We start from the raw sequence: 19,506 nt of genomic DNA on the forward strand, positions 1-19,506 counted from the left end.
ATGATAAGTGTAAAATAACTAACACAGCAGGGGGAAAAAGGAGCCTTGTAGGCTGCAGTGTGGAAATCCTAAAGGCCTTTGGAGTAGATGGAGCTTTATGAACAACAGAAATAAAGACGCAATCTCCATTTTGCAAACAATATCCATTGCTATGGAGTGTAGAAACAGCCAGAGAGAAATCTTTTTTGAAAAAAATTAGATTTACTTTTTACCAAAATTTAGTTCTACAGCTATAGAAAGTGAGGAAACTACACAAGGTTTATGAGGAGAAAAACATTCCTGTCTCCTACTCTCCATTTTTCACTCTCAATTTTTGTTAGCTGTTCCTGTAGGTATTGGCCTTCATATCTCTTAATAACATGCTACTTTTTTTTTTTTCAGTTTTAGGTCTTATCTCTTGGAATCCCAGTGGAAGAAAATTCTCTTCTCGATCATTCTACTGCCTGTTAACCACACATGCACGCTTTCCTTCCAGTCATCTTTCCAATATGGCTGTGCCAAAATTTTTCTCAGTAGGCTGAGGCAGGAGGATTGCTTAAGTCCAAGAGTTTGAGGCTATGGATTGCCCTATTTGAATAGCCACTGCATTCCAGCTTGGGCAACATAGCTAGACCCCATCACTTACACAATATTTTTTAGTTAGCCCAGTATTCAGTATAAATATTATCATTACTTTCTAAATGATATTTAAGGTTAAGTCACACAGGATCCTATGTTGACATTTCCTTTTTTTCCCCTACCTATTTTCCATGGAGTTAAAACAGTCTGTTTTTATTTGCTTAATTTCCTATGGATTTATAATTAAATAATCTAATTATTTATTTTAAATCTCCTGAGTTTTTTTATTATTATACTTTAAGTTCTAGGGTACATGTGCACAATGTGCAGGTTTGATACATAGGTATACATGTGCCATGTTGGTTTGCTGCACCCATCAAGTCATCATTTACATTGGGTGTTTCTTCTAATGCTATCCCTCCCCCAACCCCCCACCCCCCACCCCCTGACAGGCCCCGGTGCATGATGTTTCCCGCCCTGTGTCCAAGTGATCTCATTGTTCAATTCCCACCTATGAGTGAGAACATGTGATGTTTGGTTTTCTGTCCTTGTGATAGTTTGCTGAGAATGATGGTTTCCAGCTTCATCCATTTCCCTGCAAAGGACATGAACTCAGCCTTTTCGTGGCTGCATAGAATTCCATGATGTATGTGTGCCACATTTTCTTAATCCAGTCTATCACTGATGGACATTTGAGTTGGTTCCAAGTCTTTGCTATTGTGAATAGTGCCACCATAAATATACGTGTGCATGTGTCTTTATGGTAGCATGATTTCTAATCCTTTGGGTATATACCCAGTAATGGGATTGCTAGGTCAAATGAGAATTCTAGTTCTAGATCCTTGAGGAATTGCCACACTGTCTTCCACAATGGTTGAGCTAATTTACACTCCCACCAACAGTGTAAAAGTGTTCCTATTTCTCCACATCCTCTCCAGCATCTGTTGTTTCCTGACTTTTTAATGATTGCCATTCTAACTGGCATGAGATGGTATCTCATTGTGCTTTTGATTTGCATTTCTCTGATGACCAGTGATGATGAGCATTTTTTCATGTGTCTGTTGGCTGCATAGATGTCTTCTTTTGAGAAGTGTCTGTTCGTATCGTTTGCCTACTTTCTGATGGGATTGTTTGTTTTTTTCTTGCAAATTTGTTTGAGTTCTTTTTAGATTCTGGATATTAACCCTTTGTCAGATGGGTAGATTGCAAAAATTTTCTTCCATTCTGTAGGTTGCCTGTTCACTCTGATGGTAGTTTCTTTTGCTGTGCAGAAGCTCTTTAGTTTAATTAGATCTCATTTATCTATTTTGGCTTTTGTTACCATTGCCTTTGGTGTTTTAGTCATGAAGTCCTTGCCCATGCCTATGTCCTGAAAGGTATTGCCTAAGTTTTCTTCTAGGGTTTTTATGGTTTCAGGTCTAACATTTAAGTCTTAATCCATCTTGAATTAATTTTTGTATAAGGTGTAAGAAAGGGATCCAGTTTCAGCTTTCTACTTATGGCTAGCCAATTTTCCCAGCACCATTTATTAAATAGGGAATTCTTTCCCCATTTCTCATTTTGTCAGATGGTTGTAGATGTGTGGCATTGTTTCTGAGGCCTCTGTTCTGTTCCACTGGTCTATATATTTGTTTTGGTACTGGTGCCATGCTGTTTTGGTTATTGTAGCCTTGTACTATAGTTTGAAGTCAGGTAGAGTGATGCCTCCAGCTTTGTTCTTTTTGCTTAGGATTGTCTTGGCAATGCCAGCTCTTTTTTGGTTCCATATAAACTTTAAAGTAGTTTTTTCCAATTCTGTGAAGAAAGTCATTGGTAGCTTGATGGGGATGGCATTGAATCTATAAATTACTTTGGGCAATATGGCCATTTTCATGATATTGATTCTTCCTATCCATGAGCATGGAATATTCTTTCATTTGTTTGTGTCCTATTTTATTTTATTTTATTTTCATTGAGCAGTGGTTTGTAGTTGTTGAAGAGGTCCTTCACATCCCTTGTAAGTTGGATTCCTAGGTATTTTATTCTCTTTGTAGCAATTGTGAATGGGGGTTCACTTATGATTTGGCTCTCTGTTTGTCTGTTAATGTTGTATAGGAATGCTTGTGATTTTTGCACATTCATTTTGTATCCTGAGACTTTGCTAAAGTTGCTTATCAGCTTAAGGAGATTTTGGGCTGAGATGATGGGGTTTTCTAAATATACAATCACGTCATCTGCAAACAGGGACAATTAGACTTCCTCATTTCCTAATTGAATACCCTTTATTTCTTTCTCCTGCCTGATTGCCCTGGCCAGAACTTCCAACACTATGTTGAATAGGAGTGGTGAGAGAGGGCATCCTTGTCTTGTGCCAGTTTTCAAAGGAAAAAACTGCTTCCAGTTTTTGCCCATTCATTATGATATTGGCTGTGGGTTTGTCATAAATAGCTCTTATTATTTTGAGATACATTCCATCAATACCTAGTTTATTGATAGTTTTTAGCATGAAGGGCTGTTGAATTTTATCGAAGGCCTTTTCTGCATCTATTGAGATAATCATGCAGTTTTTGTTGTTGGTTCTGTTTATGTGATCAATTACGTTTATTGATTTGCGTATGTTGAACCTGCCTTGCATCCCGGTTATTTTCTAGGTATTTTGCACAATTGCCACTCTGGGTTCTTCAACATCCTCCTGGGACTTCCATCACCTCTCCGTTGAGCTAGATCCCTGTGTGTTTCTCTTTTTTGATTATGTTTTTGTTTTGGTGGAGCACATCCTCCAAGAGCTTTCTGAGAAAGGATGAATAAGGCCTAAATTTTGAGAGGGTTTGTGATTGAAAAATTTTCATCATACCTTTACACATAGTTATAGTATTCTAGGTTGGAAATAATTTTCCCTCGAAATGTGACAGTATTGCTTTACTGTCTTCTAAATTCTAACATTGCTATTAGAAAGCTGGAATCAGTTTGGATTCTGAACTTATAATTCGTTACTTTGCTTTCCTGGAAATTTTTAGAATCTTCTCCTCTTCCTTGTGTACTCAATAGGCCTCTTTTATCCAGAAACTCATATCTTTTAATTCTGGGAGTACTTCTTAAGTTATTTCTGTGATAATTGTAATCTTTTCATTTTCTCTATTTCCTCTTTCTAGGTTTTTTTCTTATTTGGATGCTAGACCTTTTGGATTGATCTTCTACTTTTCTTACCTTCTATTTACCACCTATTTTTTTTTTTTTTTTTGTAATTCATCTTGTTTGGATATTTCCTTGGCTACTTTTAAAGTTACTGTTGAGTTTTTCATTTTTGGTATCACATTTTCAGTGTGCAGGACATGGCATACTCTGCTTTGCTTCCATGCAGTGATATCCCTCTTTTCCTTCTAAATTTATAATTAACTGAAAGATGGGTAAAGTAGCCAGATGGAGAATATGAATATATCCTCATTATTGATAAAAGCAGTTGAACATGGATTTAGATCTGTTTCCAAAAGGGCCTGCTTGCTATTACTTCCTCCCAGAATTAGGCAAGAATATCTATTAAATCACATATAGTGCTGTTTAGCTGCAAATCTCCCCTGCTAACTCATGACCATGTGGCAAAAGAAGCCCATGATGTGTGCTTTCTGCAAACAGCCACAACCCAAAGAAGAGGGAAGAAAAGACTGAGCCAGCATACTCAATTTTAGGCTCAACAATCAGACATTTCACTTCTTTTCCTCTTGTTGGGGGTGAGGGGAGGGTAAATGAAAGCACATTGAGAGATGAGAAATGTTAGCACCTTAGAGGTTTCTCCCACTGAAAACTTGAGATTTTGGAAATAAGTATCTCCCGAATTCAGGGATACTACCTGGAATGTTTGTGATTCTCTGAATTCACTTCTATAGCTACCTCTTTGCATTTCTCTCTGCTGTTCTTAGAGTGATTGCAAGAACACGATGCAATAGTGAGAAGCCATTTACAGAAGTCATTGTGAGAACCGGATGATGGAGGGTGGCATAGAACATTGAAAGTCCTTTGGCAAGGAGGAGAAAATAGAGTAGAATGAAGAAAAGTCTATACATAAAGTTACAGTTACACCATCATTCCCTCTTTTAGAATTTTAGCAATGTGACCCAAAATTAATATTTATATATTAACTATACTGAGATACAACAAAAACTGCCTTAATTAACTTCTACTTATGCAGGTCGCAGGATTAGCTGATGTCCTCTGTTCTCTATAAATCTTATCACCTGTTGGTAGGTGCTGGCAGCTAGTATAGTTCTCCTGAATATGCTGCACACTTCTCATACTTCATATATTTTCTAAGAGTTGTCCCCAAATCTGTTGTTGCTGGCTGTGTTTATTATGATAAATATGTAATTTAATTAGTTATTATATAAATGGATGAAACATAAGCAGGAAAAGAAAGCTATTTTAATTAAAACTATTCTAAACCTTTTGATTGTATAAAGGCAAGTTACTAAAAATACTTGCTGTTCAATTAGGCATGAGTGAGACAACCCTAAGAGATTGGGGAGCATCATAAAAATCTAGGATCATGCACTTTGACTACTTTGCAACTGTCATTAGGTGCTTGCTCCAGTTTGAACTGAAACTGGATGATAATGTGCATTATGGGTTTGGTTTATTCAAGAAAGACAATGCTCTGCTCATGAACTTGGAAATTAGGGCTTCCTTTTGAGTCTTAAATCACATGGCCAACACAAAATGGATAAGATCTAAAATAATCAAAATCTGCTTAGATAGACACAGTGCCACTCTATGTCTCTCTTGCTCAGTCTAAGTGGCTACAAACATTTACGGAAAGAATGTAGGCTGGGCATGGTGGCTCATGCCTATAATCTCAGCACTTTGGGAGGCCCAAGGTGGGCTGATCACTTAGCCTGGCCAACATGACAAAACTCTATCTATACAAAAAGTATAAAAATTAGCCGGGTGTGGTAACATGCACTTGTAGTCTCAGTTACTTGGGAGGTACTGAGGTGGGAGGATCACTTGAGCCCAGGAGATGGAGGTTGCAGTGAGCTAAGACTGAGCCACTGCACTCTTGTCTGGGTGACTGAGAATCTATCTCCGAACAAATGAAATAGCAAACAAAATAACAACAACAGAAAACAAAACAAATAATGTGTCCATCAGAAGGACTTGGTGGTGGTGGGGTGTGTCTTAGTTTGTTTTCTGTTGCTATGACAAAATACCACAGACTGGGTAATTTGTAAAGAAAAGAAGTTTGTTTAGCTTATGGTTCTAGAGGCTAGGAAGTTCAAGAGCATGGTGCCGGCATCTTGTGAGGATCTTCTTGCTGTGTCATAACACTATGGAGGGCATCACACAGTGAGAGAGCAAATGTGTGCCAGCTCAGGTCTCTCTTCCTCTTCTTCTAAACTGCCAGTGCCATCTTAGGGGACCCAATCTGATGACCTTATCTAATCATAAGTATCAACCAAAGGCCCCATCTCCAAATACGACCAACAAATAATTTTGAGAATTAAATTTCCAACACATGAAATCTGGGGGACACAACCAAACCATAGCAGGAAGAGAGAGAAGGAGATGGGCCAGGAATGTAAAAATAGAAAAAAAAGTGCCACAGAGGCCAATGTTTAGGGAAACTTCAGGCAAAGTTTAGGAAAGCTTGTCTTCTGGTCCTTGGACCCTGCCTGTTTGGTCCTGGACCAGATATATCTCTTAGATGGTTGCCTAGGGTCATCAAGTCCTGGTGCCTTTGACATCTGAATCCTCTACTTGCCTCCCTGATTCTGATTTCATCCTTACTTGCATCCTACTGCTTATAATTTGTCTCTTCAGTTAGCATGCTCGGATACAGGGCATGTTGACACAAATATATTCGTAACCATCCTGGACCTCATTGAATTTAAACAGTATGCATTTCAGATTACCTATACATGTCTGAGTTAGGTTATTGGAAACTTGCCCCTAAGCAATGACTCTACTCTCTATATGTTGACAGAATCAGGTTCTGCATCTTGGGACTGAGAGCCAGACCCTGGACTATGATCACTTGATCGAAAAATGATGAGGGATGCTTGGTGGCCAGTCAGCCAGAACTTCCTGGAACCTCCTGGAGACATCCACTCTTGGAATCCACATTCTTCAAACTTGTCCAGCCTCAGTCCCTTGTTGAATGTTTTATGGGACACTTTGGCTCTTTGTTCATTTAAGAGGCTAGAATCAAATCAGAGGTAAAACAAGGGTCTAAGTCATAACAAATAATTAGGAGTTTCTTTGAAAACTTTCTTACTGAGGCATCTTGGAATTGATTATTTATCCCAAATGTATACCTATACTTTCAGGCAGAAACCACACCTACTCCCATAGTTGTAGACCTTTAAGAATTTTGTATTGTTTTAGAAACTTTTTCTCTAGAGCTTTTATGCTGTACACCGAGCCCTTTTGGGGTATGAAATGTCAGAGTCATGATCTAACACTGAGTTAACATGCGCAGTAAACTAAATATCAACAAGAGCCCAACCTCCATGCAGGTTGCCAAGGCCGCTTTGGCATAGCCTGAAGTTTGTTTTATGTCTTTCAGCACCCATGCTTTTACAAAGAACATACACATCTTGGAGGGCTGGCATGCATCGTGATAATGCGGTTTATAGCACCCAGGTCTCTCCAGGTCTCTCTGCACAGTATGTGTGCGGCAAAACACAGTGGTCCCGGTCATGGAGACCTGGGTCTATCAACAGGGATCGAATAGACTGGGTCATGGTCAAGCCCTACTTCACTCTAGCCTGTGTAGCCCTTATGTGGTAGGCAACAATATCCAATTCGAGAGGGTTTCGAGTTGTGTGAAGCCTCTTGAATCCAACAGTGAGGATATAAACTGAGAGAACATGGGAGAGATACCTGGAATCTTACAAACGATTTCTTACGTATGTTAAGACAACCTGAAAATAATGTTTGAAAATTCAAACAGCAGAAAGCTTGTAGCACCCTCTGAATCCTCTGATTTGCCAAGTGAATGTTCTCTCTAAAATCATTAACTTTGCTTTTTCAGGACAATGCATTGACCATGCTATTAAGTATAAAAAGCAGTTGACAATTTTCACTATCTTATATTGGGCAAATCTGGTGATTTATTTGATGCAGTTTTTTTTAAAAGAACTTTATTTTGAAATAATCTTGCACTTTTGGAAAAGATGTAAGAAAGTATAAAGAACTGGTCTGTCAGAGCTTCATTTAGAGTTTCATCAATTGTTAATATTTTGCCACATTTGAATTATGATTTCAAGTATCTCCCTTTCCCTCTCCCCTCTTCTCCCCTCTTCTCCCCTCCTCTTGCCTCCTCTCCTCTCCCCTCCCCTCCCTTCCTTTCCTCTCCTCTTTTCTATCTATCTATCTATCTATCTATCTATCTATCTATCTATCTATCTATATCATCTATCATTATCTATCATCTATCAATATATGTGTACATATACATACACACACAGATAATACTTGTTATGAACAATTTGAAAGTACAGAATCACGCTTATTTACCCCTAAACATTCAAGTGCGTATTTCCTAAGAACAAGAATGTTTAATTACATAACCACAGCACAATTATGAAAAGTAAGAACTTTAACACAAACAGAATTCTATTATCTAGTGTATGAAACTTATTCAAATTTCACCAGTCATCTTCATAATGCCCTTTATAGCAAAACATTTATGTATATATGTATGTATTTATTTTAAGGTCCAGAATCCAATCCAGCATCACACATTGCAGTCAGTTGCCTATTTCTTTAAGCCTCGTTCAGTCTAGAATGTCTCTTCAGCCTGTCTTTGTTGTTCATGAAATTGACCATTTTAAAGAGCATAGGCTGATTTTCTACAGACCATTCCCCAAGTTGGGTTTGTGGCTGCCTCCTTCTGATTAGATGTAGGCTGCCTATCTGGACATTTTTGGTCCTTAGAGTGTTATTCCAGGTGTCTCATGGATCTGTGTTCCCATGTTTGGTGATGTTGGCTTCCATCTCTTGGTTATGGAGGCATCTGCTAGGTTCCACCATGGTCCATTTGTAGTTAACAAGTGATTGTGAGGAGATACTTCAGGACCATGCAAGTATCCTGTTCCTTGTCAGATGTCCCTTACTGGTGTCAGCATGCTCGAAGTGCTCTGCAAAGGGATGCCTCATGTGTGTTTTTTGTTCCTCCCCCAGTGGTGATCATGTGTGCGAGCAGTGACACCATCCGGAGCATCATGCTGGCGGCGCACAGGCATGGCATGACCAGTGGAGACTACGCCTTCTTCAACATTGAGCTCTTCAACAGCTCTTCCTATGGTAACTGTGCTTCCACTTTCCCCTCCTCTGCTAGGGTTCCAAGAGAGGTTGTCAGATGCCCATGAATGGTGGGTTGGATAAGTAATATGTGGTACATAAACACCATGGAATACTATGCAGCTTTATAAAAGAATGGAATCATGTCCTTCGCAGCAACATTAATGGAGCTGGAGGCCATGATCCAAACAAATTAATGCAGGAACAGAAAATCAAACACTGCATGCTCTCACTTATAAGTGGGAGCTAAACACTGAGCAAACACGGACATAAACATGGGAACAATAGACACTGGGGACTCCTGGGGTTGGTGGGGGTGGGTTAAAAAACCCTGTTGGGTACTACGTTCACTACCTGGGTGATGGGATCCATACTCCAAACCCCAGCATCATACAGTATTCCCATGTAACAAATCTGCACATGTACCCCTTGTATCTAGAGTAAAAGTTAAAATAAAAAACAAGGGGGTTGTGAGAAAGATTAAAAAATTTGAGTTATGTCCATAAATGTGATTTCCATAAATGCAATTTTGGAAATTTGTGACTCTGAACACTCCTATAGCTTCTCAAAAATTTCTTGAATTTGCTTCATCTCCAACAATTCAATTAGAGCAAAAAGATACCATGTACCTGTGATGTCAAGACACCTGTCTGGGTATGAGCGTAGCCCACTCCTGTACTCCAAATGGTCATAAATCCAGGCCCCAAAGACCTCTTGTCCAGTACTTTTCCATCTGCACGTTGCTATCATCATGATACCATCATGATCAGAATAATTTCAGTGAGATTTGGGCAGAATTTTTAATAGAATGGAATAGACTAGAACATGACACTACTGAATAGGTAAAGGTATGTCACACTTAGCATGTGTATTTAGAAAGGTTTTACTTCAGTAATATTGCACATTTGTGTGTATATGTGCATGTTACACCTATGTTTACAATGGGTCACAATGTGAAATAAAATAACTGTTACTGCAAATTGAGGTACAAATCATTTGAAAGCCACTGCTCCCAGTCCCCTCTTTCTTCCAGATTATTGCACCTTAAACCTCTCCTATACAGAAGTTGAGAACCACCAATGTATAGAGTTGAAAGCATTTAATTCCCTATAATGAATCTGGGGAAGTTTGCAGGGTTCCTGTGACGGAGGGTGTTTAAGGAGATCATAAAGATAACAGGTACAAGACATTTCTCCCCCAAATGTGGTTAGGGCTCTCTCTGAAGCAGACAGCATCGGGCTACAGAACATTTTCTCAAATGCTGCATGCTGGCTGCTCAGAGCGGAGCAGTTGCAGGGGAAGTGTAAGTGTGTATATCACAAATGGCATGTTTATACTGAGCTTCACTTCCCAGTTCTTGCTGATGAGATATAGTTGGACAGGATCTAAACCTTAAAACATACTCCCCGGTTTCCTGCCCTGATATCCTGGCTTACTGGAGCAGTACATCATTGTGCATATACAGATAATAAAACACACTTATCATGGAGATAAAGAAAAGTTGATGAAACAAAAGTAGCCACTGCTTCCTGTAGTGGATAAAATTAGAGATTTGAGGCTTGCAAGATAAACACCCTAGTTTGCCCTCCTTCCTGCCATGATGGTCTTTTCCCCTCTGTTTTACACAAGCAGAGTGGTGCTTTCACTTCTCCACTCAAGATCAGAATGTAGTCTTAGTATGGGCTGCAGGGTTGAGTTCATTGAAATAGTGGTAGAAACTGGTGGAAATGAAAAACATGTATGCTGAGTGTTGCAAGTTGGCAGCTACAAATACAGAATTTAGAGGCAGTGCATGTGAATTTAGAGGCATTAGGTCTGGCAAGTACCTAATACAAATGTTAGGTACTAGAATTCCTCTCATCCACAGATAAAGCTTTTATTACTTTTCCCTGTTAATTATAATACATGAGTATTGCAGACAATTTAGAAAACATAGAAAAGCACAGGAAAGAAAACAAGTTATCATAATTCTGCCACGCAGACAGAAGTACATTGATAATTTTTAGAAGTATGTACATCCTGCCTATTTTATAAATATATGTTTTACAAAAATATTCTTCAATATATTGATCATACTATTTATGGTATGGCTACATGTTCTTTTATAATGTTGATAGTCATCTTTGATAAGTCTTATTTTTCAATACTGATGTTGTTCCTAGCTTTTTGCTATTAAGAACAATGCTGTGTTGAACGTACACACACACATACACTTTCTCACATATTTATACATACATAATATCTGTAAAATAAATTTCTAGAAGTAGAATTGCTGGCTCAAAGGTTATGTGCATTTAATGTTTTGTTTTCTTTTTTGAGACAGGATCTCACCCTGTTGCCCAGGCTGGAGCACAGTGGCGTGATCTTGGCTCACTGTAGCCTCAACGCCCTGGGCTCAAGTGATCCTTCTACCTCAGCCTCCTGAGTAGCTGGGATAGCTGGGACTACAGGCATGTGCCACCACACCTGGTTAATTTCTTTTATTTTCTTTAGAGACAGAGTTTCATCATGTTGCCCAGGCTGGGCTCGAACTCCTGGGCTCAAGTGATCTGCCTGCCCCAGCCTCCCAAAGTCCAAAGGGACTACAAGCATGAGCTACCGTGCTGCCTGCCATTTAGGTTTTGATAGATATTGTCCATTTTTGCTTTTGCAGTAAAGTATATGATTATCTGTTTTCCTGTAACCTTGTCAACCCTGTATAATCTAACTTTTAACTTATTTCATTTAATTGAATTTCCTTTTATGTTTACAAGCAAAGTTTTGCAGTTTTCTCATTTGCATTGTGCATTATTCTTGTTGAGTTTGTTTTTAGTATTTTATGTTTTTTGGTTGTTATTATGATCATGATCTTTTCCTGTTGTATTTTGGAATGGTATTTATGTAGAGAAGCAATGAGTTCTTGTTTATTTATTTTGCAAGAATTCTACTTATTAAATCCTCTGCTCTAATAGTTTTTATATCATTTCAAATAACAGTGACAGTTTTTTTCTCTGTTTTGATAGTTGAACATCCTATTTCTTATTCTTTTCTTATTGCATTGGCAAGAACTTCCAGAATAATATCATATAACAGGGGTGATACTTTAAATTTTGACTTCTGTCATGAAGTAGATGGTAACGTATCCTGTTATTCCTAGTTTATCATGTCTGATTTTTAAAATCAGAAATGAATATTGAATAATATCAAATGCATTTGACCTGTTCTCTTAATAAATTTTAAAATATTGGGCCACCATGGCATTCTTGGAATCAAGTGTACTTTGTCATGATGATTTTTTAAAAGATATATTGTTGAGTTTAAGTTTTTAGTGTTTTATTTAGGGTTTTGGATCTATATTCATGAGTGAGATTCAAGAGCAGTTTTTAGCTGGACCGCGGTGGCTCACACCTTTAATGCTAGCACTTTGGGAGGCCGAGGCAGATGGATTACCTGAGGTCAGGAGTTCAAGACCAGCCTGGCCAACATGGTGAAACCCGTTTCTACTAAAAATACAAAAATTAGCTGGGCGTGGTGGTGTGCGCCTATAATCCCAGCTACTTGGGAGGCTGAGGCATGAGAATCGCTTGAACCTGGGAGGTGGAGTTTGCAGTGAGCTGAGATCTTGCCACTGCACTCCAGCCTGGGCAACAAGAGCAAAACTGTATCTCAGAAAAAAAAAAAAAGAGTCTTTTTCTTCGGATGGTATGGCCAGGTTTTAATATCAGGTTCTTATTAGCTTTATAGAATTAATTGAGATACTTCCCATTGTTTTCCATGCTCTATAACAATTTTGATACCATAGGAATATTCCTTGAAATAAGAAAACAGTTCAACTCTGTATTTGCACCTAATTTCTTTCTGGAGGTAATTTTTGGACAACTTAAAAAAACCCTTCTATAATGAAATAATTTCAGATATAAAAAACTTGCAAAAAAATATAAGTTGAGAATCACTTATTTGAAATTTCTTGGTATTTTTTTTTTTGGAAACATTTTTAAATTTATTTAGTCTGTAATCAGATTAACTAGATTGGAATCACAGCTCTGTCACTTAATTGTTAAATGTCCTTGGGCAAGTTCCTTAATCACTGTGCGCCTTAGTTTTCACATCTGTACAATGAGGGTAATGATACCTACTTCATGAGAGGGTTAAATATATATATGTAAAGTACATAAAACTGCCTGCCACATAGTAAGTGCTCCATAAGTGTGATCTACCATTATTGTGCTATACTATATAAATTTGTATCATGCCTTTTTTTTTTGTGACTTGTATAATTTTCTTTTTTTTAAATTTTTTTTTTTTGCACACAAAACAATAAACATTTTCTAAAAGTACATACAAACAAAAAGATGCATATCAAACATATTAGGAAGGTTGCACATGGGAAGATGGGGAATAGAAATGGGGGGTGGGAATTAAAGAAAATAAATGAGAGAGGGACTTTGTATGGATCAATGATAATAACTCAATCCTCTGTTTGACAAAGAAGAAGGAGAAGGAAGAGGAAGAAAAAGAAAGTGGGATAAAGGATCAGAAAGGGAGGAAAATAGAAAAAATTAGAGTATGACTCCAGGGTAGACCTGTTTTGTTGTCGCTTGGTTGGTTGGTTGGTTTGTCAGTTGTATTTTTCCTATGTTTCGCCATGTTGGCCAGGCTGGTCTCGAACTCCTAGCCTCAAGTGATCAACCCACCTCGGCCTCCCAGAGTACTGGGACTACAGGCGTGAGCCACCACGTCCAGCCCCCACATTGCTTCTGGCCTCTGTGGTAGACCTCCCAGATGGGGCGGCCAGGCAGAGGCGCTTCCCACATCCCAGACGGGGTGGCCGGGCAGAGGTGCTCCTCACTTCCCAGACGGGGCGGCCGGGCAGAGGCGCTCCTCACTTCCCAGACGGGGAGGCCAGGCAGAGGCGCTCCTCACTTCCCAGACGAGGGTGGCCGGGCAGAGGCGCTCCTCACTTCCCAGACGAGCGGCCGGGCAGAGTCGCTCCTCACATCCCAGACGATGGGCGGCCCGGGCCAGAGGTCCGCTCCCTCCACATCCCCAGACGATGGGCGGCCGGGCAGAGACGTTCCTCACTTCCTAGACGGGGTGGTGGCTGGGCAGAGGCGCTCCTCACCTCCCAGACGGGGCGGCCGGGCAGAGGAGCTCCTCATAACCCAGACGATGGGTGGCCAGGCAGAGACGCTCCCCACCTCCCAGACGGGGCGGCGGCCGGGCAGAGGCTGCAATCCCAGCACCCTGGGAGGCCAAGGCAGGCGGCTGGGAGGCGGAGGCTGCAGCGAGCCAAGACCACGCCACCGCGCTCCAGCCCGGGCAACACCGAGCACCGAGTGAGCGAGCCTCCGTCTGCAGTCCCAGCACCTCGGGAGGCCGAGGCGGGCAGACCACTGGAGGTCAGGACCTGGAGACCAGCCTGGCCGACATGGCGAAACCGCGCCTCCAACCAAAGGAGGAAAACCAGGGAGGGGTGGTGGCGCGCGCCGGCATTCCCGGCAGCCCGCAGGCCAGGGCAGGAGAATCACGGGAGCCGGACACAGGGAGTCTGCAGCGAGGCGAGTGTACTCCAGCCTGGGCCACAGAGGGAAGAAAGAAAGAAAGAGAAAGAAAAGAAAGAAAGAGAGAGAGAGAGAAAGAAAGAAAGAGGGAGGGAGGGAAGGAAGGAAGGAAGGAAGGAAGGAAGGAATTTCTTTGTATTAAAGTGTTTCAGATTCCAAGTTTTTATTTGGATTTTGGAATATTTGTGTGTGTGTGTGTGTGTGTGTACATACATATATATACACACATATATATACGTATATATATACACATATATACGTATATATACGTATATATACGTATATACGTATATATATACACATATATATATACACATATATACGTATATATACGTATATATATACACATATATACGTATATATACGTATATATATACACATATATACGTATATATACGTATATATATACACATATATATGTATGTATATATACGTATATATATACACATATATATGTATGTATATATACATATATATACACATATATATGTATGTATATATACATATATATATATACACACATATATATATGTAAAATGAGACATCTTGGAGGTGGAACCCAAGTCTAAACATGAAATTCATTTATGTTCCATATACCTTATAAACATACCCTAAAGATAATTTTATTTTTTCACTGAGGATGCTGAATAAACTGTATATTGTGTGCCTGTGTTTTGACCCATCACATGAAGTCAGGTGTGGAATTTTCCACTTGTGGTGTCATGTTGTTATGTTGATGCTCAAAAAGTTTTGGATTTTGGAACATTTTGGATTTCCCACTTTTGGATTAGGACGCTTAATCTGTATAGAGACTTCATGTACGGTTGTGTGTTGCTTGATGGCGAAGATACATTCTGAGAAATGAGTGGTTAGGCGGTTTCATCATTGTATGAACACCATAGAAGGTTTTCATGCAGACCTAAATGGCAGATAGCTTACTATACACCTATGCTACATGGTATATAGCTTATTGCTCCTAGGCTATAAACCTGTACAGCAAGTTACTGTACTGAATACTGTAGGCAATTATAGCATGATGGTATTTGGGTATCCAAACATAGATTCTATCTAAGTATAGAAAAGGTATAGTAAACATACAGTTTTATAATATTCTGAGACTGCTGTCATATATGTGGTTTGTCATTGACTGAAATGTTACGTGGGGCATGACTGTACATATTTTACCAAGCTTCCTCTAATGATACCAAATAACCATAGTACAATTATCAAAACAGGGAAATTAACATTGGCACAATATTACTAACTAAACTACAGGCCTATTTGAAATTTACCACTTCTCCTCCTAATGTTCTTTTTCTGTTCCAGGGTCCAATCCAGGATCTCACACTGCCATTTAGTTGTTGTGTCTCCTTTATCTCCTCCAGTATGTGATAGTTCCTCAGTCTTTCCTTGTCTTTCATGACTTTGACACTTAAAAAAAAAAGTTTTCACTATGACCAAGTGGGGTTTATCCCAGGGATGCAAAGTTGGCTGTATATTTGAAAAGCAATCAATTTAATCCATCAAATTAAGGAAGTTAAAGAAAAAGGATCACATGATCATATCAATAGATACAGAACAAGCTTTTAACAAAGTTCAACACTCATTCATGATTTTAAAAATAAAAAATAAAAAATTATAAAACAAGGAATATAGGGGAACCTGCTTAGGTTGACAAAGAACATCTACAAAAACCTCACAGCTGATATCACAATTAATGGTGAAAGACTGAATGCTTTTCCTGTAATATGGGAAACTAAGCAAGGACGTTCACTTTCATTACTCATTCAATTTGCCACTGGGGGTTCTAGCCACATAAACAGGGCAAAATGAAAATAAAAAGCATACAGGTTGGAAAAGAAGAAAAAAATCTGCTGTTTTGTGCAGATATCATGGCTGTCTATGTAGAGAACCCCAAATAATCTACAAAAATTCCTTAAAGCTAATTAATGAGTTTAGCAAGGTCCCAAAATACAGGTTCAACATACAAAAATCACTTGTGTTTCTATATTCTAGCAATGAACATGTAGATGCCAAATCAACAATATAATATCATTTAGTCAGAAAAGAAATACTTAAAAAATGTAAATTAAAAAATAGGTCTAAGTTTTTTTGCTGAAAACTACAAAACACTGATGAAACCACTAACGAAAGAAATAAAAAAATCTGTATTAATGAGAGACATACCTTGTTCATGAATTGGAAGATTCAACATGGTAAAGAAGACAATTTTTTCTTACATTGAGGTTAAATGAATTTCTTATAAAAATTTCAACAAGATTTTTTTTAGATATAAGGAAGATTATTCTAACTTTGACACTTTTCATGAGCCCATTATTTTGTAGAATGTCTTTCAATTTGGATTTATCTGGTATTTTTCCACAATGAGATTGAGTTTATGTATTTTGGTGAGAATACTGCAGACGTAATGTGTCCCTCTCATTGCATAATACCAGTGCATAAGAAGCCATACTGTATGACTTATTGCTTGTGATGTTTGGACAACTTTTTAACACTTCCTTTCCTATGAGTTTAATTTTTCTGCTTCTTGAAAATTCTACTACACAGAGTTATACAGAGTGCTCTTATACAACTTACAAAGTATACTTGGGGTTTCTGATTAGATCTTTTATATTTTACCTTTTACACCATATTTGCTCAGACTTTGTGCTTTGGTGTTTTTCTGCCTGAGAGGCTCTGCCATGAACTAGCTGTTAACTCTAAGAGTTAAGGGTTAAGAGATGGTTAAGAGTTTAATCTTTAACCCTGGCAAAGTAACATAACTCTGCCCTCCCCTGCAAGCCTTAGTTTCTTCAATGAGAATAATAATACTTATCTTATGGCGTCAGACTGAGTAATAAATGAGGTGATGTATATAAAATACCTTGCAAACTTCTTGGAATAACTATTTAATAAATGTTAGCTATATTTTATTAGTCCTAGTTTACTTTGACCATTACACCTAATACTTAAAAAATTATGTTAAGTTTATACATTTTTTCTGTGGTGTTAGCTTTATAGATAGATTTAAGGTCATACATTCTGTTATCAGGTTAGCCAATGTTAATATAATATATCCCAAGGACCTGGGTGCATTAGGAATTGCACCTTCATGCACCTAACCAAGATGTCCAGTTGTAGTGATTTTAAACAAATATAGAGATTTATTCTCTTACCTGAAACACATCCAGAGGTGGGAAGTTGAGGGCAGGGATGATGACTTCCTAATGTCATCAGGAGTCCAAGCTGGTTCTGTTTTCCTGCTACTCTCAATCTTAGTGCATAAAATCCATTCTCAAGATCAAAGATGGTGGCTAGAGCTCCAGGGATCATGTGTTAATTCTAGGCAAGACAAAGAGAAAAGACAGCAGGTAAAAAGAGACCCTCCTGGTTGACATGGTTCTCTATGAAAGGCTTTCCTGGAAGCCCCACTCATTAACTTCTGCTTACATTTCACTGACTAGCTCTAGTGACAAGGGATATCAGGGAATGTGTGCTTTTAATTGGACTCACTGCTATCCTACATCAATTTAAGAATCTGTTACTAAGGAAGAAGAGAGCATGGATGTAGGAAGGCAACTGTCCATCTTCCACAGACTCTGAAGCACCTTTTCCCTTGGGGTAGAAGCAGTCAACAGAATCACATGGTGGACAGAGTGACCTAGACCAAGGTTCTGCTCTACATCAGTAGTAAAGGGCCTTGTTTGAAACTTTGTGCCCTAATAATCAGATTTATATGTTCATGAAAAGTTCTTCAACATCTACCTCTCCCTGGGCCTCTTCACACCAAACCCTATACTTGTTCTAGGAAAAGGCCTCTATTTTATTTTATTATTTATTACTATTTTATTTTATTTTATTTTTTTGAGACAGAGTTTCGCTCTTGTCACTCAGGCTGAATTGCAATGGCATGATCTTGGCTCACTGCAGCCTCCGCCTCCTATGTTCAAGCAATTCTCCTGCCTCAGCCTCCTGAGTAGCTGGGATTACAGGCGTGTGCCACCATGCCAGGCTAATTTTTGTATTTTTAGTAGAGATGGGGTTTCACCATATTGGCTAGGCTTGTCTCGAACTCTTGACCTCAGATGATCTGCCTGCCTCGGCCTCCCAAAGTGCTGGGATTACAGACATGAGCCACCGTGCCCGGCCAAGGCATCTAATTTTAGTCACTACTTACTTGATGTTGGATTAAAAAAAAAACCATATTAATAGTGTGTCCATTTTTACTAATTACTAGATTGTTTGGTCTTGGTGAGCACTCAAAAAAAGATTCTCAGATTTGCCCAAATTATGCGATTACAAGAGTTCAGTGGGTAATATATTATGGGATAATTCAAGTGATTGAAAATAAGACTTAAAACATAGGTTTAAAAAAGTCTAGAAAGAAGATAATATATATTGCCCCATAGAGTTTTTAAAGGCACCGATTGACATTTTTGTTCATTGGCATTACCTACTTAGAAGGTGAGTTAGGTGGTAACTTATCTGGGCGATCCTGTCCAGAACTGTTATTATTGTAGAGCTTCCCTATCTTCCTGAGAACTCAGAGAGCACTAATTAAGATGAGAACAGAAGTATGGTAGAGATTGGTGATGCGCGCAAATTAAGTTATTTGACTGGCTAAAAATGGAAAAATAACAGAAAAACCAGGGAGAGATTAGAATTATGTTTTGCCATAAAAGTGATACATGTACATCAAAGTCAATTTGGAACATAGAAAAAAGAAAAAGAATTCTCACGTAATTCATCAATCATAACGGCTGCTAAACAGCTTTTGGCACTTCCCCTTCTGATATTTTTTCCTCTTCTACGTTTGTTTTTAACGTTTTTGTGAATCACCGCATATGCAGTTTTAAATCTTAGAACACCCAAACTCTGATGAAATGAATGTAGGTTAGGTGGGGCATTGTTATCTGGAGTCTGGCTTGCATTTGGATCTTGTTCCTATCATTTATTAGCTAAATGACTTCGGGCATGTTAATCTCCTTGAGCCTCAATTTCCTCATCTGTAAAATAGGGATTGTACTTAAATCTTTTTCAAAGAGTTGTTATGAGAATTAAAGAAAGAAATACTGCAGGTCAAAGAGCCATATGGAGCTGTGCACAATGGTATCCCCCATTAAGGGGTGCTGTT

General features: G+C 38.7%; 1 protein-coding gene across 3 annotated transcripts in view; it reads left to right on the forward strand.

Annotated features, from left to right (window-relative positions):
• NPR3 (natriuretic peptide receptor 3) overlaps nt 1-19,506 on the forward strand; it is a 105,358-nt gene that overhangs the window by 24,362 nt on the left and 61,490 nt on the right. For all 3 annotated transcript variants that reach the window (XM_030813954.1, XM_012501602.2, XM_003274922.4), the window contains exon 2: nt 8,713-8,835. In XM_030813954.1, the coding sequence (XP_030669814.1) occupies nt 8,713-8,835 (123 nt within the window). The remainder of the gene's footprint in view (nt 1-8,712; nt 8,836-19,506) is intronic.

This window comes from Nomascus leucogenys, chromosome 6, assembly GCF_006542625.1.
Source record: "Nomascus leucogenys isolate Asia chromosome 6, Asia_NLE_v1, whole genome shotgun sequence".
Lineage (NCBI taxonomy): Eukaryota > Metazoa > Chordata > Mammalia > Primates > Hylobatidae > Nomascus > Nomascus leucogenys.